The following is a 21,788-nucleotide window of genomic DNA, read 5'->3' as shown; positions in this document are numbered from 1 at the left end:
ACTTACTACACAGAGACTTCTTGGCACTCCATGACAGGTCTGTTCTGGCACTGGGCAGGACACTGGAAGATGTCAGGTTCATAAATTTTCAAATTGATACTCCCAGTTTAACTAACAACATGCATTCTCAGAATGAGAAAAATAATTCACCCTGAGATTTCACAATCATTCACCTATGTGAATAAATTTACAGAGAAATCATCCCATTTTGTGCACATATCCAAAACCCAAAAAAGTAAATTAGCATTAGCCTTCTCTAGCCTTAGATAAGAGTCTTCTCAGGAAAGGGATGACTCATGTGGTTTGAGTTCGGTCAGCACTTAATGTCTCTGCATCAATGTTCATTGTTTTGTTCACACTACATCATGGAAATTGCATTCACTGTCTATTTACCACCTGTTAAAATGCAGCAGGAAAGCCCACAGCAGTGATAACAAAGTGTTCTATATGTTATGGAAGGAGTAAATATCTATAAGCACTAGTACACTTTTACCTTTAAAGAAAGATTCACCATGAAATCTATGATTTATTTATCTGTAAGCATTGGTTCAAATAGATACTTAAAGTTATGTTGAGAGGAAAGGAATTATGTTAGCATTCAGCTTTGTGGCCTGAATTCAAAAGGCCTCCATAACCTTCAGTTACAAGAACAATCAGCGTTTCATATCACACGTTTTAATTACTCTTACTAACAACATATTTACTATATTAGTATATTTAAATTTGAAGTTCAAAATACAGAATGCATCTTCTTTGGCTTCTAAGGTACCACAATAACTTTAAGTTAGACAAGAAATAAAAAACCCATGAAACAAATGGAATAAAGCCCTTCTGCAAATCATTATTACAAAAAAGATACTTTACAGGTTAAGAAAAGAATGGGAGATTAGTTTTGGCTAATGCTGTTTACACAGTTGTGGTATCTGTGTGGAAAAAAAATAAAGCAGAGTACAGCATGTTTTAAGAGCTCCCAGAATTCAGTGCAACTTTAAATTAACATTTGTTTTCTAAAAGTTTCATCTAAATATATACATTTGTTTCAGATGGGTTAACATGGAAAGAAACAAGCATGTTTACAAACATTTGTTCAATTGCTCATACTAAAAATCTGCATTTGCCTCTATTTACAATCTCCTAGTTCCCTCCTGTTTTTATCCAACAAAAGAAAACTATGCTCACAAAAATACTGCCTAAAAATGTTGGTTGCAAATAATTCCACAGAGTTCTCAGAGGCTTTTATCCCAAAAGTGTTTGGCTAATCTTCTGTTTGGATTGGGAGTCCTCCAGTTAGTGAAAATAATACAGCACTTATATGCCCCAGGAACATTTTTGTTTAACAAAAATAAAAGCCAACATTTTAAAATAATACCTATGATAAAACTCATTGTGAAAAAGTAATAGCATCTGTACAAAATTAACACCTATATTATTCTTTGAAATAGGACTTGCAAACATTGCATAAGTGGTCCTGTTTTTTTACAAAAAGTGTAAACAAACAAAGGAAGCAAATCCTTTGTTTCCAGGGAAAGTAGAATTCCAGGTTTAGACACTGTTCTTGGAAAGCAGGAAGCCTAGGTTCTGGGCAAAATTAAAAGTCAAAAAAACATGACCAGTGGCATGGTCGGTATTAATGTGAAGTTGAATTTCACCATTCTGGATCTACTTTCGCTGCCTTTTAAAAGAGGAATCTTTTAAACTCAGGGATATTTATATATCTGGGAATGTGAGGTATGAAAGTTTCACTCCTGAAGTGTAACACAACTGCTATATTTGGAATAAAGAAGAAAAAAAAAGTTGTTACCTGTTAATTATAACACCTTTTTATTTTAGGAAAAAGTATTTGTTGCTGCTGCAGCAGTTAATTGGGTAGCTAGAATCTTACCACATTTCTACATCCCACTATTTCTTCTAGTTCTGTTTAAAGTTGCACTCACAATGATGTGTGTGATGATTTTGATCGTTTGTCTCTAAGTCAAGAGCCCAAGCAGGCCTCATGCCAGCAATGACAAGACACATTGACTTGTGAAGATTTATTACTGATAAATATGTATGATCCCCCTGTAATGGGCAAGTCCACATTACAAGAAATACCCTTGTAGCTGGCAGATGTTGAGACTCAGCCTCAGCGACTAGAAGGCACCCTGAATGCAGCCGTCGCACACCCCAAATTCACAGCTAAGGGTGCTCTGGAGATCCAGAGGTGCAACAGCATTGCTCTTCCATGCTTCACTACTGCAAACACGCTGCTACCATCAGACCTGGTCATTCAGCATCTTTCATGCTATATTTAAATGGAAATATAAAGCTCTGCTTTTTGTATCATCTACCTTTTCTCACATTATCTTGGGACACTTTCTGATCTCTTCCCAGACACCACTTCTAGCTGCCCTTCCTAAGATATTTAGCCTGGCGACAGGATTGCTTCCAGGTAATCATAAAATCTGGTTGTCAGTCCTCCTGCCAACCCAAGGATTTTTAACTCAGCACAGCCAGCAGTGTTTCAGATTTCCATTTTTTACATTCTTCAGTAAACCTGCCTCCTGCAGATTTTTGCTTCTAATGTTTGTTTACTTCACAGCTTATAAACAGCTTAGGTCTGATTCACAGTTCCCCTAGGACTGGTTCACACTGGAAGGTAAAGGGAAGCTAAAGTGCCAGAGGCCCTGAGCATAACTGAAAATTCAGGTTTTCATTAGAGCATCCTTTAAGTCAGAGCCTTCCCGCTTGGCTGTCTGATGGAACAAGATGCCCCTGTAACAGCTGCCAGGGACACCTAGAGAGCCATCTCTTGTGCCATAACTTCATATTTAACAACAGCATTTCCAAAGGTCTAGCAACCCCACTCCCTAACAGATGATGTTCATTACCACAGGAAAGATCTATGTATTGCTTTCATCTAGTACATCTTCTCCAGTCCCATTTTCTTCCACAGAAATAACTTCTAGGCATAGCTGGACTACATGCATTAGTACTATTTATTTTCAGAAAACATATCACTCATTACGGTGACAGCAGCCATCATAAACTTTCAGAAATATTTTTAGGTGTCAGAAATAGGACATATTTTAAGGAGAGGAGAGGTGGGAGAGTGGGAGGGAGAATGGACACTTCAAAACAATAGTGTCTGTTGCTTCCAGTATGATATGGTCTGCGTTTCATGTTAAACTGGAGCTAACGAGAATTAACAGGGATCACTTAAAATTAATGATTAAACAGTGTACACATCATTACCTTTCTTGTCCTTGTAAGACATTTCATGCCACTCCAGCAGGCTGTTTGTGCTGAGGAGGACAGGACTGTAAGGTAATGATGGTAGGTAACTCTTCCTTTTCTTTTTGGCTTTGATGGGTTTTTCATAAATCTATGGACTTTGCTGATGCATTCATTTGATTTTCTTCTTTCTGCGTTAAGTAGGGAAAAGAGACCAACAGACGTCCACATTTGAGGGCAGAACTCTCCCTGAACTGGAGTATTTCCTGCAGTAGCTGCTCCCCTTTTCATATGTGCAAGTGGAAAATTTCTTCTAAACAAACTTTTGGTTTGTGTTTTTTTTAAATTTATAAAGACAGTATTTCAACCAAATGACAGGTACTTTACCAGCGAAGAAATGTAATGTAATTTAAGGGTCTGCTTCAGCTACTGTCCTTTTAAGCAAAACTTCCCCTCACATGGGGTTGACAGGCTATCTTAATCCTTGGTTTGTAGGTATAACCTTCCATTTCAGTTTGTAAAGCCAGCAAGCAGCTTTTGACCTGGTTTCCCTTCTTTGTTTGAGGTAGTTACAGTAACATGATATAGCAACTACATTTTAAAAACAAAATCCAAGGTCAGATGGCTGTCACCCAAGGTCAGAAAGAAGGAGATTCAAATAGTGCTTGACCACCAAGGAAGAAAACCTAAGGGTTAAATGTTCAAATTACACAAACCTTGGCAGAAGGGATTTTATTGTTCCTGTGCTGTTTTCACAGGGAGCACCAAATATTTCTGTGAGAACAGAACTTCTTATATCTTTTAGAGCATGTTGCTAATATTTTTGCTAGAGAAATCAGTTATTTGGAGGCTTCAGCCACCCAAATTGGCAGTTTATCTTCATTTTGTCTCATTTCTTAGCCTGCAGACTGAACTCTAACACATGCAGTCGGTGCAATAAGAAACACAAAACAACCCAGCAATGATCTCTTGAGGTCACTAGAAAAAAAACTCTTTACAAGAAGGTTGCCAAGAAATCAACACCACCAGAAGAAAAGAATAAGCACAGCTGAGTCTCATATTCTGGGCTATTTCACAAGTAGCCTAGAAGAGCAAGGTATTAAGACCCCACGAGTCCACGCAAATAAAAATTAATTTACACAAGTATCCAAATGAAACTAAGCCTGCAAACAGATAACTAGGATCTTCACTTGATCTTTGCAGGTGACATGCAACCTGTATAAGTTGGAGAGGCAGTTAAAATTTTGGAGACTAACTAAAGCCATTGGTTCTAGCAGCACAAGCTAGAAAACTGAAACCACCAAGCAGTAGAAAGTGTCAGGAGCATGATAAACCAATGCAAGTTCCTACAAGCACTCTTTTATCAGAAGACAGGGAGCATGGAGTCTAAAATGAGTTACTTTGGCCTGGGGAGAGGTAGGGTGAGATACAATGATTCAGTGCTTTTCTTCCAGACATGGTCCCCACAGCTAAGCAGAAACAATTTGAATCCTACCCTCCTGTATGATGGATAGTCCCCCCGCAAACAGGATGGCTTGCCTGAGGCCAGGCAATCTGTGCCACTAAACAGGAAGCAATCTGTTGAACAGAGCGAGAACAAATAGATGTAACTCTTCTTGCTATGAAAGGAGTCATTGGAAGAAGACATGAGAGAGCTCCATTAAATTTGATGTAGTGACTATTCATTATTTCTCACAGGATGGGAAGTAGGGGACACCGGTGGCATGGGCAAGCTCCAGTTTTAGAAGGAAAGAAAAGGTGGTCCTTTGTCCCTGACTCACAGGGTGACAATGTGGAACCTGTCACTGAAGGATGGTGGGGCTGCCACCGAGGTGCAAAAAGAGATCAGACTGATGCAAAGAGAATGGGGCACAGTGGCCTGGACGCTTCACCTAAACCGATGATTTTCAGAAGCTGGAAAAACAGGGAAAAGGAATCTTTCTTGTTTTTTTTTTTCCCTAAGCATTCCCTGCTGCTTTCTTCTGGAGCACATAATTCCAGATACTGAGTTAGAAAGATCTTTCATACAACCCGATATGACAGTGTCCATGTTTTTAAGTCTACTTTATTTTACCTTTAGGACACAATAATGTGACAACAATTCTTCAGGATGATTACTTCAGAACCAGCTACCTTTTCAAGTGAATATTTACAAACTAAAATATCAATCTCATCACTTCTGTATACAGGTAGGAATTACCCTGAATATCTAAGTAACTATGAAATGCTGCTGACTGGTTTGCACTACTTGCAAAGTCTAGTGTCAGGAATGTAGGACTGTTGAGAATGTGGGACAAGAAAAATACAGTAAAGAATGTAAGGTCAGGGAAACTGGCATATCTAGAAAGCAGCAGCCAATAAGAGGATAAAAAAATAGAAACTAACAAATATTTAACCATGTGCCATGAACGGCAAATCTCTTTCTGGCCCCAACTAATGATCAGTTTATGCAGCAACTGCTACTCCTTGCAATTTTAAACTAGTAAATGTAACTACCAAGCACATCCTGCGTGTCAGCCACTGCAGTGTCCAAAATGCAATTTGTAGACCGCAGAGCTTTTCCACAGTGTGAAGAAGCTGATTCCTCTTCATTTTCTGAGGTCAAATCAATGCACAATCCAGCTAAAATATTTTATTAAGTTGTTTCTTAATGTGTGGAAGGAGGTGCAAAGATGTTGTTTAAGCACAAAGGAGAAGAGTGGTCCACACGCCCACAGCAGACAGAAGGGCAATGGAAAGCTTCCCTAACACCTCACTATGAATAAAAGGACCCAGAATATTCAAGGTATAAAGCAAGACGTGGAATCCAGGACTATTCTCAGATTTTTACCTAGAGTTGGCTTCAGTTCTAGAAACAAGATGAAGAGTTCTTTTTTTATTATAGTATAACCACCAGAAAAGATTAAGCATGTTTTTTAAAAATTAAGTCTAATAGGTTGTTTTGGGAATCTGCCAATATCTAGTCTATAAACTAGCGCTCAAAAGCTACAAAAGGGTGTTTTTACTCTTGATGCATTCAGTTACTTAGAGCCCAGGAAGCGCATATCTTAGAGGGAGACGAAGGAAGTAATATCTTCCCAACAGATCCTGACCTGTGTCTACATATTTTCAGGGTGTTGTAAGAAGCTGCCCTTACAAAGCCAAATACTGACCTTTTAATCTCCCACAACTTCCCAGGAGGAAAAGAGCTTCTCTCTGCTTTAATAATGGTCAGAGCTGTCACTCTCCTCCCTGAAAGGAGCAAGCATGGCAAAAGAAACAAGCAAACATTCACTGCTTACTATGAGTGTCTTATATTTGAATTCTCTGTTCCTGCAATGTCTCCATAATCAAATACCTCACAAGAAGCAGATACAAGGAGTGGGTCTGGTAGCATGTGATTTTGACTTACATATGCTGTGAAGCGTTGGGGTAGAGCTCTGAGAACTGTGGTGCTGAATCCTCAGGGCCATGGGGCGCAGCGTGGCTGATGACCATCATTACGGGCCTATGGGGATATACCCTCTTAGACATTCTGAAGTAATTAATGCTCTCATTAGTGATTAGGTCTGTGAAGTAGTCCTGGAACATACGATTAACACAAAGCAAAAGTTACAAAGCGCATGATTAATTAGATCGCATACTATTATGTTGCTATGTTATTTTCAAGTCCTCATTAAAGCTCAGATCAGGAAGTAAAAACATACCATCAAAGAGATGTATGATTCGAGGGAGCATAGGGGAGACTGAGCAGCAATTACTTTCTAAAGCAGGCGATGCCACATAAAATGATACAGTATTTTGCAAATCAGATACAACAGAGGGCATTAAGTAAATATTATTACCAGATTTTGTAATATAATGCTAAGTAACATTTAAAATGACAGACTATACTGACAAAGACATATTTCTTGAATTTCACTGATAAAACACTTCCACAAGGTAATGGCCCCTAACTGCAAGAAATCACTGACTTTTATGTTGGTTTTCTGTTTACATAAACATTTCTTGCATGCTTTTTCTTCAGAGTACACTTTTGCATGTGCACAAAGTGGAAGAAAGCTACAACAGGCAACAGATTGCAAAAATCTTTGTCAAAGAAATTGCAAATGCGAATGCAGGGAGCAGTTGAATTCCTGCAGGCTCTGTTCGTTTAATTGTGCAACTTTAAGCAGTGCAGCTGCCGAGCTTAAGGTTGTGACTCGCTAATAAACTGGCTTAACCCACAGCCAAGGTGGCAAATGGAAGCCTACAAGGGGAAGGGAGGAAATGGAACTAAGAAAAAAAGATGGAAACTTAAATTAAACCACCTGCCACCTTGGAGCATTCACTGTTGGCCTGGAGGTCTAGTGCGAGCTTCATTGAGAAAGTGCTGAGACAATGTTTGTAATTTCAAGCACTTCCAGGCATGACTAATCATACGTTGTGGAATCGAGGCCCCAAACAGCTGCAAAAGCAGAGCCTGAGGGACAAGGTCTGTGTTGCATGTCGGTGCTAGGACAAGACAACCAGCTGTGACCTCCTCACTCGCCCGCTCCCTGTCCCCTCTGCCCCTTCCCCTCTCCTGTGGCACGCTTGGAGCACACACAGTAGTCCTGGCTGCTACAATCCTTGCAGGGATATGGAAGAGACAGGGAGTGACCTTTTGGTGTACAAAATGGGTAATGAGCGTGAGGCACTAGTGTTGTGATAATTTCTGGGTTTGTGGCCTGTTCAAGTGAAATGCCTGTATGACTGCTCTCCCAAAGCATCCACTCCCCTCCTACTTGCCTATTTATTCTAGCTACATACACAGGGTGTGTAAGGAATGTATAACCAACGAATATTATTTATTTTATTTTTTTTTTACTATATATAAATACATAATTAGTATCACGTAATTTCTACGGGTGGAGAAATCAGAAACAGGCATCACGAGCCTCCAATAAAATCTCATTACATGGGTCAGAAACCACAGCTGCAACATCTGTATCATCTTTCGTGAGCTACAGTCTGAGGAAATGCCAGATTCCTTTCTGCAGGCTGGAAAGTCTGCGATCTGCGCTCCTAAGCCTTTCCAAGAAACTTCACGACAGGGGGCAGGTCACCTTGGCATAGTTTCCAAACTTTGTCAAGAGCACAAACAAGCTCTGAAGTTTTCCAGCAGCCATGTTCTCACGCTTATCTATTCTCATAGTCATATTCAGAGGCTGACACCACAAGCACACAGCCTTTTTTTTGGTGTGAGCTGTAAAACGGAAAACAGCATTAACTAAGGTTTCTTATGTGGGTAATAACTGACGACACCCAGCTAACTTTAAAGTTCAGTAGCACAAGGGCCACAATTATTTTGCGGAATGGCCTTTATTTACTGCTTGCTTCTGCCACCAAACCATCCCCTTCTAGCAGAGAGAGGGAGGGAGGGAGGGAGGAATCATCAGGCTGCACTGAAGAGCCCGTGGAAACTTTCTTCTGTTGCGCGACTAATATTCTCACGCGGAAACTGATCTGCAATGCCCTGGAGAGAAAATCACATCTCAATTCCTTGGTTGTGGTTGGTTAATTAATTAATTATCTGGTTAATTAATTATCTGAAAGTTATTTTATATGGATTAATGATGCAGCATTTATGTGCCTGGAAAATACCTTTGCATAATCAAATCCATGCTTCTCTTTGTTACCATTGCGAGAAATGGTGTAATTATAGAAGCGAGAGTTCTTCACTAATCCAACCCACTCTCTCCACCCAGGAGGGATGTAGCTGCCATTGTATTCATTGAGGTATTTCCCAAAAAAAGCTGTGAAGGTAAAAAAAAAAAGAACACACACACACACATGAGGCTTTGCAATCCAATTCTTTCAGTCTGAGTCAAAAGCATGCATGAATGAAGATAAAATGTGTTAGAATGAGTCAGAGTTGCTTGATCAAAAATCTTCCTTTTATACCTTAGAGGGTTTTGAAATTAAAATAAGTTATTTCCAGAGTTTTTATGAGAGTTGAAAGCCTTCGTGACTTTAGGTTTTCTTCTTAATCCTTTGGAACCCAGTGCTCACATGAAGTATTTTTGAGGTTTTCTTTAGAATGAGTATGTTTCTCTTGGTTTCCACTTGAAAAAGGAATAAAAACTCAGTCCCCAGAGGAAACATCTGAGAAACACCTTGTGGTTTTAAGCAAGTCCTGTGATGTTTTGGAACTTGGCTTCTGACTTTTGAAAGTTTGAGTTTGGCAACCTGTCTATGTTTGCTGGTTTGATAAAAGGTCTGGGAATTCTGCATCTCCACCCCACTGGGCCATGTTTGGGTAGAGCAAGAGGGGAATCCCTGCCCTGTTTTGCTGCCACAGCTTCTCTCAGTCAAAACTAATGAAGAGACAAAGACTTGGAGGTCAAGCACCTCTACCTGGCCTGCCAAACTAAGTGTATTTTTTTCCATTAGCTCCAGGTGACAAGTCAGAACCCACTTAGACTGAAATTTTCAGCCTTTGCCATTGGGCCCAGGAGGTTCTTCTGCCAATTCCTCTAGAAGGAAGTAAAAAGAAAAACAATTTCACAATGCAGTGGGCTCCCAGCTATCTGGGAGTTGTGAATTGCTTATGCCAAAGATACACAGACACCAAAAGCTGGCCAACTGGCTTTGGGAGGGAGGATTAACACTGGCATGGCACCCTGGCAAATGCAGCCGTGTTGCTTCTATGGACAGATGGGTATGGAAGCTCTTTAGCTGCTTGTGTATGGTCTTTGGCCTGGATAAAAAAGTCAGTTTGGATGGCTCTGCCCTGCTTTTCCACTGCCTGGGAAGTGCAGTGACAAAACACTTGACTGGGCCTGCAACTTGGGTTTTTAGGGATTTACCAGCTCCAGCTCAGTCCCAGAAAGTTACTGGGGTGTCTGAGGTACTTCACCATTTGCATTTTTAATTTTCTTGAGGTTTACAAGCCCCTGGAGGGTCACCTGTGCCAGCAGTTCTGCTGCCCAAATCCCCAGCAGCCAGCACAAAGGTGCTCACAAAATGAGACACCCCTGAAGAGGAGGGAACGACAGAGACCTCTCCCTTTCCAAGGACAGAGCTCCTCTGGGCAATAGCTGCCCACCTCACTGCACCCCTCATGGTGCACAGCCCCTGCCCTCGCTGCCGTCCCTGGCTTGGCCAGCCAGGTCTGCCTGCAGACAGCTGCTGCCCAGCATCATTTCCTTGTCCGGGCTTCAGGACACACGTCAAACCCCCAGACTTGTTTCCTACTAGGAAATTAAATCACTTTGGAAAACCTCACATTCAACCTAGACACATTCAATCTAACCAAAAAAGCATGTTTGTGGAAGGGCTTAAATAATTCAGATCTGACTGATGTGGGCATGGTGAACTTCCTGGGAAAACTGGTGGAAAAACCAAAATGTCCATAATTGAGACTTGCCTGAGGCAACATAAATATGGTGCAATCGAATCATGTAACTGCCAAATGTCACTAACCAGAGGTTACAGTCATATATAATGTTACTTTCCTATACCACGTGGAATGTGACATATAAACAAGTTCTACAGACACTAGACCAGGCTTCCCGATCTTCCTCCCACAGCCACTAAGAAAGCAACCCAGCCTCTCTCCTTTTTCCTCCTGAGGCCAACCAGAAGTCAAGAAGCTTGAGGTGGAGAGGGTGACTGTGGGGAGGGAATATGTGCCCAGCACTGTTGCCTCCTGGAATGGAAACCATACCTCTCCTCTAAGGCAGCCAAACTAGGTTAAACTCTCAGGGAGTCAGATGTCCAGGGAAAGAGTAAGGGCAAAGGCTGAAACACTGTGGGAAGGGAAGTCAAGGAAAGAGAAGAAGGGGAAGAGAAGTCAGAGAGAGAGAACAGTGAAGAAAAGTATGGGAGAGTGATGTCACCAAGAGAGAGGAAGCATTTCCAAGCCAAACAAAATCAAGAACAGTCTGTGGTTACAAGGGACATCTCAGGTCAGCCCTCCTGAATGCCATCCCAGATCCACCAGCAGCTACTGCATGACCTTGGGAAACCTCCATGTGCTGTGCTCATCTGTAAAAGACTCTACTGCCAACCTGCCTCCCACAAAGATCAGAGGCTTTCAAGCTGTGAAATGGAAGTTACAGCAATTTATCATGTAGGATGGTTTGATAGCCCCACCTATAATTAAGATTGGCTAATATTGAGATCTGAACTCTGCTATTTACAGTCTTGCCAAACTTCAGTCATTAGTGATGATAGTTTCCATGCTATGTGACTCGGGCTGGATTTGGCTCTATGGAACATTTTAGCCAAACAGTTCAGCAATTTCCAAGAAAAAGGCTAGGGAAAAATAAATGGGTTTGCCCATTTAAAATTATTGGCAAACTTCTCTGTAAGAAGCTCTAGTGTCTCTTGGTTTTGATGTAGTGCCTTTGTAAATAAGAGAGGTGGCCATGAAAATCTGTCTCAAAATGACCAAGCTCTGAAAAACTGTAGCACACAGATGATCAGGAAAGACTTACTACAGCTTCTCAGTCTAATGTCACCATAGGGTGTTCCTTTATGGACCTGAGAAAGTCCCCACAGTTTCAGTTTTGGCACTAAAACAAAGAACAGTCAGCTTCTTTCTCTCCTCCTCTCCTCTCTCTTCTGGTATTCAGCCATTACCCGAGAGAAAGCCACCAGCAAAAAATCCAGACATGAAATGACCTGGGGCATAAGGACAAGAAAAGATAAACTGAATTTAGAAAACGAAAGGGAGGCTTGGAGCTGGTGGGGGCCAATTCATCTTGGAATTTCCTTGCTTTAGATTACTTAATTTTCTAACTTCAATAATGTTTTGTTAGCTCTCCTTTGGCCCCCTGAACCCCATATTTCGGTGCACGTTATGAGACTTCAGATTGACAGCCTGAACCATTCACTTTTGTGTTGGCAATTATTTAGTATTTTACCGTAAAAATAATCTCAGAGCTGTCAAGTTTTAAGCAGCTCCTTGAGTGACAGTTTGCAGAAATAGATGTTTCCCCTTGTTGCAGAATAAAGCAGTTCCCATGTCAAATGTATAGCAAAGTCCTGAATACTAGCAGAAGCAGCAGTAGCCATGATAATGGATCACATTTGCCAAATTGCTTTAACCAAGAGTGGTTTGTTGGTCAACAGCTCAGGAGGATATGAGTAATTAAGACAGATGAGGGGAAAAGCCAGGCTTTTACTGAAACACAAGACTTCAGTCCCTTCGCCATGGGATTTTCTGAGTACCACTGAGTATAGGACGGGGCAAGTGAGTCAGAGCTAGAGCCCAGCACCAGCAGTTAGTGTCTCGGTCTTCACGCTCTGAGAGAAGACAAGTGCTAGAGTAAAAGGAGAGCACAGTAGTGTCCATGGGGCCAAATAATAATCTCAAGTAATCACGACAGGTGTCCGTGTTGTTTTTTGTTAACCAGAGGACTGTAAACAATTAAAGCGCAATGGAACATGTCACGGAACTGCCCAGAAGCTGACACCTTGATATTCAAATGTCCTTGCTGGCTCTTCACATTCTTGGCTTGTAGAGTCAACCCACATCCTTGACTTAGCTGTAGCCCGACACTTGCTGAATTGCCGAAGTCTGAGTACTGACTGGGAATGCTCAGCTTTAGAAGCTGCTTGCACTCAGCAGTTACAGGGTTTAGGAAGCCATTACTGCTTGTAATTAATAAAACGGAGATTATAACTCAATGGGTAAAAGCCTCATTAAAAAGTAATGCCATTTCAAGGGACATCTTTTCATTATTGCATGTAATGGCCCCCACAGGGTAACAGGAAAGATAAATGCTGATTTTTGCATTTTAATAAGACAGTTTTTATCTGCATTCTGGCAGTTTTGCTAACGGTTAACAGGACACATTGTTATTTTTTAATCACATGTAGAGTAGCTTAGTATATCAGAATAATTGCGTTTTGTGTAAGTATGTTCAATTAAGTTTATGCAAACAACAACACATGGCATGGTGAACAGTTACACAGACATCTATGTGCTTCAGGAGATGCTGCAGAATATACATGTTTGGTACCTAACATGAACAGATGCCTTAATACAGGTTTTTGTTTTCCCTTTAGCAACTAGCTAATGAGTTCTGAACTGGACTGAGAGATCCAGGGGGTTGCAATGGGTGCAAGACAAGGAGAATTTGACCCAGGGGATCTCCGGAGTTTGAAGCCAGGTTATTTATAGCTGAATGTGATTCAAATTCTCGTAATTCCCAGTACTTTTTTCCCCAGTATTTTCTGCAAGCATTTGTGACTAATGTTTACAGTATTACACAATAGAATTAGTCCCCCAACTCCTGTCAGCGTTAGTGAACGAGCGTACAGGTGAACTGGTCTACATCTACTGGTGAGACATCTCTGCACTTCCGTGGATCAAAGGACGTATATTATGTTCTACGCCCTTGTTATTTGTTGAGACTTATGGGCATATTTCCGATCTAAACCAAACGCAGACCTTTAAAAAGGCATGCTGCAGTAAGGTTTAGTCACTGTGACCCAGACAAGAGCTTTAAGTACACAGACCACTTCCTTTAACCAAGTCAGGAAACCATTTACAGGAGTTGCAAAGCACTGTTTATATGACATTTCAGAGCTGACACACAGTGATTCTGTGCTTCTGGGGACAGAGCCCATCAAAACTGCAGCTTCCGGATGATTCCAGTAAATTTCTCCTTGCTTTCTTCCCATTATGCAAGCAATAGATTCAAACCCGAGAGGTCTGATTTTTCCCTTCTGTTGAAAAATTACAGAGGATTAGAGTATCACATCATTAAAGTGCAGAAAGCCAGTTCAGTGGGCCAGCACTGCCTAGGAAATGAAATAAGCACTGTCCAAAAATGTGGTGAGGAAACTGAGGCACCAAGAGGTTAACCTTCAGCTAGACCTAAGTCACGCAGGAAGCCTGTGGCGTTGCCAAGAATATTATTCAGATTTTGCAGTTCCCAGTCTTGTAACTTAACCGCAGGAGAAAACCTCAGGTTTTCTACTTTTTCTCCAGCTTTGTGGGTCTTTCCCAGTTACTGCCAGGTTTACCATTGCAACCAAAAAGAGCATTAAGGATTTTATAACTCAGCAGTTGCAAAAGGCATTAGCTTATAACTTGATATAGCAATCGTTAGCCTGGGTGATGTCTTTAACAAAGCCTGTATTATGGGCCAAGCTGGTAGCATTTTCCAGTATTGATGTTGTCTGACACTTCTCATTATAAGACCCTGTTTTCAGTTGCTTATAACTTTCTCATACTTGGACTGAAATTTTCCACACTGGATGTCTGCCTCAGGCTGAATTTTTTGAAACTTCTTAGCCCGAACAGTAGCCATTTTTGAGAACCGCAGTAATGGAAAAGGAATTATGTTTAACATCTGAAAAAAATTATGCGAGCTTTCATTTGATAGCACTTCCATGCTCTGCACTGAGAGCACTAACTCTGCCAAAGATACGGTGGACTCTCTGTCAATGAGGCATCTTTTATCATCCTGGTGAAAATCTGTCCAAAGTTTGCTCAGTTTTGAAAAAAAACCCAGCAGTTTGCATATGCTGGAGATCTGGGCACCTCGGGACTTCACTCCCTGTCCACCTGTGAGCGGTGTCAGTAGGTGGGAGAAGGTTGATTTAAATGCAGAGGGCAGGAGGTGACCAGATAAGGACAAGCAGTTTGGGGAATGGCAGGAGATCCAGCAAAGGAGCTGAGAGAGGGGGGAAAGCAGTGGGGGCTTGGGCGGACCCAGGACTGGCAATATCAGCCAAGAAACTGGACAGTGAGTGCTGAAAGGAGAAAGAAGCTGTCTGACAAGGCAAGGCGTGTGGGAGAAGCAGATTTGCTGGGCAGGCTGGAAAAGGAGATCGCTAATGGTAAGCGGTGGGAACAGGACATGCCTATGAAAGACGGACTGGATGCCAGGAGGGAAGGGAGGGTGGGAATGACTCGAGGACAGATAGGTTGGGGGACAAGGCTCAGAGCAGAGGCTGAGGTGAGGTCCTGAAGGGCCAGAAAACTGGGATGAGAAAACTGAAGAGTGGAGACTGCTCCGCCTAACAGGGTAGGATGAAAGAAACCAGAACTGCAGAAAAATGAACAGTTGGACAGTGGGGAGGACACAACAACGCCTGGAAAGGACTCCTGAGTCTCACTGGTGCCTTACTTTCAGCAGACATCTGAAAACCTATAGCTGCCCCCACCAGCCCCCATATATGTGATAAAAACCCACTCTGCTTAGTAACTCAGTAAGAAAGCAGTAGAGTTTTTCAGAGGTGATCTGAGACCTCCATCCTTGCTGATGCAGATGTCAGCGTCATGCCTCTTGATAGAACTGGTCTATCTTTTTAAAAGGAGAAAACTTCACCCTCCAAAAAGTGGTATGCTAGTGTGTAGTTAAAGACTATCATTTGGCCACATGAACAAGAGATTAAATAGTTGCACAGACAATATTCTACCCAGATTTTTCTAAATGAAGCACTTGAACGCATAACCTTGCTAAAAATCTTTTAGGGCACGGTTTCCTGTGTGATATTTAATAGCACAGAATTCTGGTTAAGTATAAGCAGACAAACACGTTGTGGTTTCTGATGAGATCCTGGACAGAAACCAAACAAAGTCTCACTTCACATGATACCATAGAACTAGAAAATTCTGCATGTTATCCTTTTTCGACATTTCCCTCCTCTACATTTCACTTTTTGTGGACTATTTGAATCTGTTCAGCATATTTCATTTTTATTTACACATCTCTTAAGTTGAAAGTGCAATTTTATTCTGAAAAGTGAGGCATATTTTAAAATATTTAAAATATTTACAATTGTGTTTGAAGCTCCCCAGCCTCTTTTATACCAAGTAAGAATGAACCTGAATGCTTGGGGTTCTCTCTCACTCTTTGTCTTTATTTTCACTTTAGAAATGTTCTGAAAACCAGGGCTCACTCCCTGCACACTCATTGCCACCCCTGTATCATATTCAGTCACGCACTCTGTTTTGAAATGGTGCATGAGGCAGGATACAAATTAGGTCACTGAAACGATGCAGATTAAGAATAGTGTGTGCTGGCAGCGAATTGTACTGTGAGGCTGTGAACAGGAAACACACTGGCTTTGCCTCCAGAGGAAACGTATTGTCTGCCCACACCTTCAGGAGGCACAGCTTTTGCTCCCTTTATGAAAGATTAACGTGTCCTGTGTGTCAGAAGGGAATGGTGCACAGTTTAAATACTCCTTAGCTTTCAGTCTCTTGTCATCTTGGCATTTTATTAGTTCTTTGGTCACTACACTGAGAAATGTACACGTAAGTGACAGATGTCAACTGATACACACCAGAAGCTGATGTGAACTGTTGAACATATTAATTACATGTGAAGTAAGTGACTATTTCTGTTCATCACTACACAGAAGCATGTAGGATGAGAGGAAACAGCCTCAAGTTGTGCCAGGGGAGGTTTAGACTGGATATCAGGAAACATTTCTTCACTGAAAGGGTTCTCAAGCATTGAAACAGGCTGCCCAGGGAAGTGGTGGAGTCACCATCCCTGGAGGTATTTAAAAGATGTGTAGATGTGGTGCTTGGGGACATGGTTTAGTGGTGGACTTGGCAGTGCTAGGTTAACGGTTGGACTTGATGATCTTAAAGGTCCCTTCCAACCAAAACGATTCTATGATTCTATGGTTCTATGATGACTAATGTCAAAACATGACAGATAATGACATCTTGATGTCCAGTCACTTCTTGAGTTTTGAGTTTTACAAATGCAAGCATTTAGAAATTAATGTTTGAGTTGATTAACTTTCCTATGTTACCATTTTTGTCCCAGAAAAGGGTGAGAATGCCAGCGGTGTTGTTTCTGAATATTGTCTGCCCTGCTAGCACCCAGCACAGTTCCTGCCTATGATTTAGTACTGACATATAATCTTCAAAAAGGGATGTTTCCATTAAATGTAACATCTCCATTTGGTCACATCAAAGTAAAATAGGAGTAGAAGAGTAAAACAGAAAAAGGAAAGAAAAAAACATTCTGTTCTTTGCCAGGTCTTCCCAGTGGGCTCTAATTATGACCGCAGTTTATTAGAGCACATTTCAGACCTTTCTTTAAATGGCCTGCTGTGCTTGCTTGGAGTCCTCGTGGCTTCAGCAGGACTCCCCTCATAAGCAGTCTGCCCACATGTGACTAATTGCAGTACAGAGGGTTTAGTTAAGGCTGCGGCAGGTTTAGACAGTGAATGCTTTATAGATGTTGGAAACTATTTGGAGTGAACAGAAGTAAGGACATTATACAAACACTCCCCCACTCCCTTATTTCCACTGGCTTATATAATAATTTGATCCTATGCAAAAAGTGAGAGGTAAATGCTCATCATTTCAAACAGAGAACCAGGTTGGAGGTATTGCACCTTGTCTCATCTGGACTGGAGCTCTCTGGACCAGTGCCTTATCAGGACTGTCACCAAAGTGTGAGTAGCCTTGCATCACTCACTTCTCTTTCTCTGCTTCAGTTTCCCATTGAGGAGGATACTGATTCAAAACATGTAGAAATCCACGGGGCAAATACCCACAGCATCTGCAATATCAGCACAGAGTCTCAACTAGTCTATGTGGTATGTAGCCACTCTTTCTCCCCAGTTCCCTCTTTTTCACTCCCAATTATTCTTGACTCCCAGGTATTCTTGAGTCATTACAATTTTACTAAACTTTCTAGCTGTGAAGTGTGGATTATTAGTTGGTTAATGGACTTTTGATGACTTTTTAATGAGGCAACACTATCCTCGAAAAATGTATTATAAGATCTGCTGTTAATTAAGCTGCCACTTCAAAAAATAATTGTGGGGTAATTACAAGGAGTAAATGGATAAATTCTCTGGGGCCATATTATTATAGGGTCAAACAATGTGCCTTGGTCAGAATCAAAGTTTCATAGAAGCCTTTTCATTCATTTCCATTTCCTTTTTCTCCTTCTTGCCCCTTGTTAAAACTCACCTTTTTTAGGACTGATGTTCTCTCTGTCTGCCTTTAGAAAGGGCTTTTTTCCCTTTTCCTTTTCTTTTGACCCCTTTTTCCTTTCCATTTAATAGGGCCAAATCTGCATTTAGTAAACATCTCTACATGCCGTCATAATACAAGGCAGTGCAGAAGATATACACCCGAAGCAGAGTGTTTACCCTGCGAAGGGCAGAGGGCTAGTGACATAGCTATCCAGTTTACGCATGAGGCATTTAGTTGTGCAAGTATTACAGAATGTTAGGGATTGGAAGGGACCTCGAAAGATCATCTAGTCCAATCCCCCTGACGGAGCAGGATTACCTAGATCATATCACATAGGAATGTGTCCAGGCGGGTTTTGAATGTCTCCAGAGAAGGAGACTCCACAACCTCTCTGGGCAGCCTGTTCCAGTGTTCAGTTACCCTCACTGTAAAGAAGTTTTTCCTCATATTTATGTGGAACCTCCTGTGTTCCAGCTTGCACCCATTGCCCCTTGTCCTGTCAATGCATGTCACTGAGAAGAGCCCGGCTCCATCCTCATGACACTTGCCCTTTACATATTTATAAACATTAATGAGGTCACCCCTCAGATTACATATCTATAAGATATTAAATCTTTTAAGAACAGGAAAGCCAAGTGCCACATTAAGCAGCCTTAGGTCAAGCAGAAAGGACTTCTGAGACAGAAGCCATGAGACAAAGCTTATATTTTAGGGTGAATTCAGCACCTTTTCTAGCAGTGATTGTCAATTCTCTCTCCTCTCTTTTTCTCCTCCAAAGCCTTGATGCTGACCCTTACTCAGGTTTAGCAGCACTGTACTCAGATGGCAGCTTCACAGAAACCAGCTTAATAGAGGCTGAAGTACTATCAGCACATGTGTCAGAGCCAACACTAGGTCCAAAGAAGTTAAATATTTGTCTGGTTTTGCTTTTTAAACAGGATGCAGAAGCTCTCCAGAACTACAGATACAGGGAGACAAAAGAAAAAAGAGCGAGCTGTCTGTGTGGTGAAGAAAAGATGGCAAACAGGCACTGGATATAGCAGCATTAAGAGAATTAGGACAAGCAGACAGCATGGAGACATTTGCCTGCTGTATGTTTTGAAAGCAATCTGTTCTCGTGCCTAAGCCGCTGATAGAGACAAATTTCTTTGCTGCCAATTACATTGTAAGGAACGCAGTTGGCAACAAAATCTGTGCCTCATTGGTCCTGTAAAGGGGAGCCTTTGTAGTTGAATGACACTTCTGGACAAATTGCACCCTGATGACCTCGCACAACTCCCGTACCTTGTGAAGGGGAAGTCAGGCTGGAGCCTAATGTGTCTACAGATTGAATCTTAGGGGATAGGTGATGCAGAAATGAATCAGGTTTTACATCAAGCTGAAGCGCAGACGAGAGGAATAAGAAGAGTTCTTTGTAGACGGTAAAGGGATCTCCTGACTACGGAAAGCCACCAGGAATTTACAAGGAAACTACCAAACCTTGTTGGTGCACAGCAGAACAATCCTTCTTAAAGGCATGTTTCTATTCCTTTTCAGAAAATGCAAATGAAATATCGCCCCATGGCAAAGTTTAAATTACACCATTCACCTTGTTTCACTCCCATGACAGGCACTTCGCTCCTGTGAGGTCTTTGGCAACAGTCCCCAGCCTGACCCTGGCATCTTCTTCCATAACTGTTAGCACCTGTCCACAAGCAGGCCATAAAGCTGACCATAATCACGGCTGGAACTGCCAGTTCGGACCCACAATGCCACTAAAATGCACCTCTTTCGCACTAGATGTAACTGCCCAACAGCTTATTTCCCACCTGGGACATCCAAACATGAAAATATGCTGCTCCATTACAAGTGAGTTTCTTTACATGCCCGTTAGCTGCAGATCTGGACCAGCAGGCAGTACTATTCTCCCTCTCCAAAACACTAAACCTCTGCTCTGTAAACCTAATCTGGGGCAATAGTTGCTCCATTTTAGGCAGCAATTTAACACCTGACACTGAATGTCCATCACCATCACTTCAAACAAAGAACTACTGTCAATTTATCTCTTACCTGTTCTATACCCAGTGTTATTGAGATATACGGCGAAGGTACGTGGCTCATGAGTAGCCTGCCATGAGGGAGAAGAGCAGTTTTCGTTGTTGGTGTATATGTTGTGGTTGTGCACGTACTTCCCAGTCAGCATGGAGGAACGCGATGGGCAGCACATTGGGGTGGTTACAAATGCATTGATAAAAGAGGCTCCTCCGTTCTCCATAATCCGCCTGGTCTTATTCATCACTTGCAAGGACCCTGCAATAAGAGGTACTGATCATCACTGTGATGCCAAAAATAGTTAGAATATATTGGCTGCTATTATGCCATTAAAAGTAAAGTATCAGTGATGAGCTTGCCTTTGGGCATCAGTCTGTACTACTCCATAGTTTAGGAAAGATTTTTAGGAGGAAAGATTAAATCTTTATTATATCACCAAAAATATTTTTCAGTATTGCAGAAAGACTGAGTTATTTCAAAACAAGTTTAAGTACAGGCTAACCTAGAAATACAATGTTAAAGCTATAGAGCTGTGTCAAATTTATAGGTCAATAGTTCTTCAAATGTGGCTGTAGGAAAACAGTATGTTACAGAGACTGCATCATTAGTCAATGTACTGGTAAAATATGTAAAATGCTGAGATTACGAATGAATCTGTTACAATTCTTTCAATTTTATCAGATAATCAGAGAGAGAGAGGAAGGAGGTAAAGGAGGGAGTGAGAGATGGGGGGAGGAGAGAGAAAGAATTCAGTAACAATTTTTCTAGAGGAAAGTTTTTGTGGACACAGGATCAGCATGTCTGGCTCCGATACTAAAGTACAGTGCTCAAAATCAGCTTTTGGGGATAAATCTGTATGCAACGAAACATCAGCAAAATTCAGCACCTTTCTCAAGAAATTGCATTGATCCAGTTTAAAGAACAAAGATGTTTTTTGCATCCTTCAAAACATCTTCATGAACAACAAGGTGAGACAGGCAGGGCTTCCAGTTTTCTGATTGCAGAAAGACTGAGCAGCTCCTGATAGGGTCTGTCAGTATTTGCTGACAGCTGTCAAACTTTGCTCTTTCTGTTATCCAACAGAGAAGACGTTGAAGGGTGAGGGTGAACTGTGGATATGTCAGTATGGGCCCAGGAAACAAGTCTGTGAATTTTAATACTTGCACACTTTTGATGGTAAAAAGAGGTTTCTGGAATTCTACATTCTTTTTTTCCCTTTGGCTTGACAATTCATTTTGCACAGTTGATGGCAATGGGCTTAAATTTAGATTAATTGATTCCACTGATACGATACGAGTTTCTCCTGGTGGTTTTGTTTGGGTCACTTGAAGACCAAATCATAAAAAGAAAAACTTTTTAAACCATGAAAGGCATGTCTGTAAAACCACAAAACTGCCAAGGAGGCTCAACTTTAGGTGTAAGCAGTAAAATCTTACAAATTATCTTACTAGTTAATGTTAAGCATGCTCTGTTTTGCTTTTGAGCTAAGGAGACAGTATAGAATGTGAAATCTTTTGCATCAAAAGTGTTTGATTAAACAAAGGAAGAGGCAGTTAGTTCTTCAGCGTTCCTGATTATGTGATTCAGCAGTGCCAATGCCTGTGTCTTACAGATACATTTACTACTCTGAATATAA

General features: G+C 41.4%; 1 protein-coding gene across 6 annotated transcripts in view; it reads right to left on the bottom strand.

Moving 5' to 3' along the window:
• The window catches only part of SULF1 (sulfatase 1), a 222,340-nt gene that overhangs the window by 40,734 nt on the left and 159,818 nt on the right, over window positions 1-21,788 (bottom strand). For all 6 annotated transcript variants that reach the window (XR_011047795.1, XM_068396020.1, XM_068396021.1 and 3 more), the window contains 3 exons: window positions 20,171-20,410; window positions 8,815-8,966; window positions 6,602-6,771 (listed from right to left, as the gene is read on the bottom strand). Coding sequence is in view for 5 of the 6 variants with exons in the window: in XM_068396020.1 (XP_068252121.1) it covers window positions 6,602-6,771; window positions 8,815-8,966; window positions 20,171-20,410 (562 nt within the window). In the remaining variant the exon portion in view is untranslated. The remainder of the gene's footprint in view (window positions 1-6,601; window positions 6,772-8,814; window positions 8,967-20,170; window positions 20,411-21,788) is intronic.

This window comes from Nyctibius grandis, chromosome 3, assembly GCF_013368605.1.
Source record: "Nyctibius grandis isolate bNycGra1 chromosome 3, bNycGra1.pri, whole genome shotgun sequence".
In the NCBI taxonomy this organism is placed as follows: domain Eukaryota; kingdom Metazoa; phylum Chordata; class Aves; order Nyctibiiformes; family Nyctibiidae; genus Nyctibius; species Nyctibius grandis.
The sequence above is the reverse complement of the archived record's forward strand: the minus strand, read 5'-3'. Positions and strand labels throughout refer to the sequence as shown.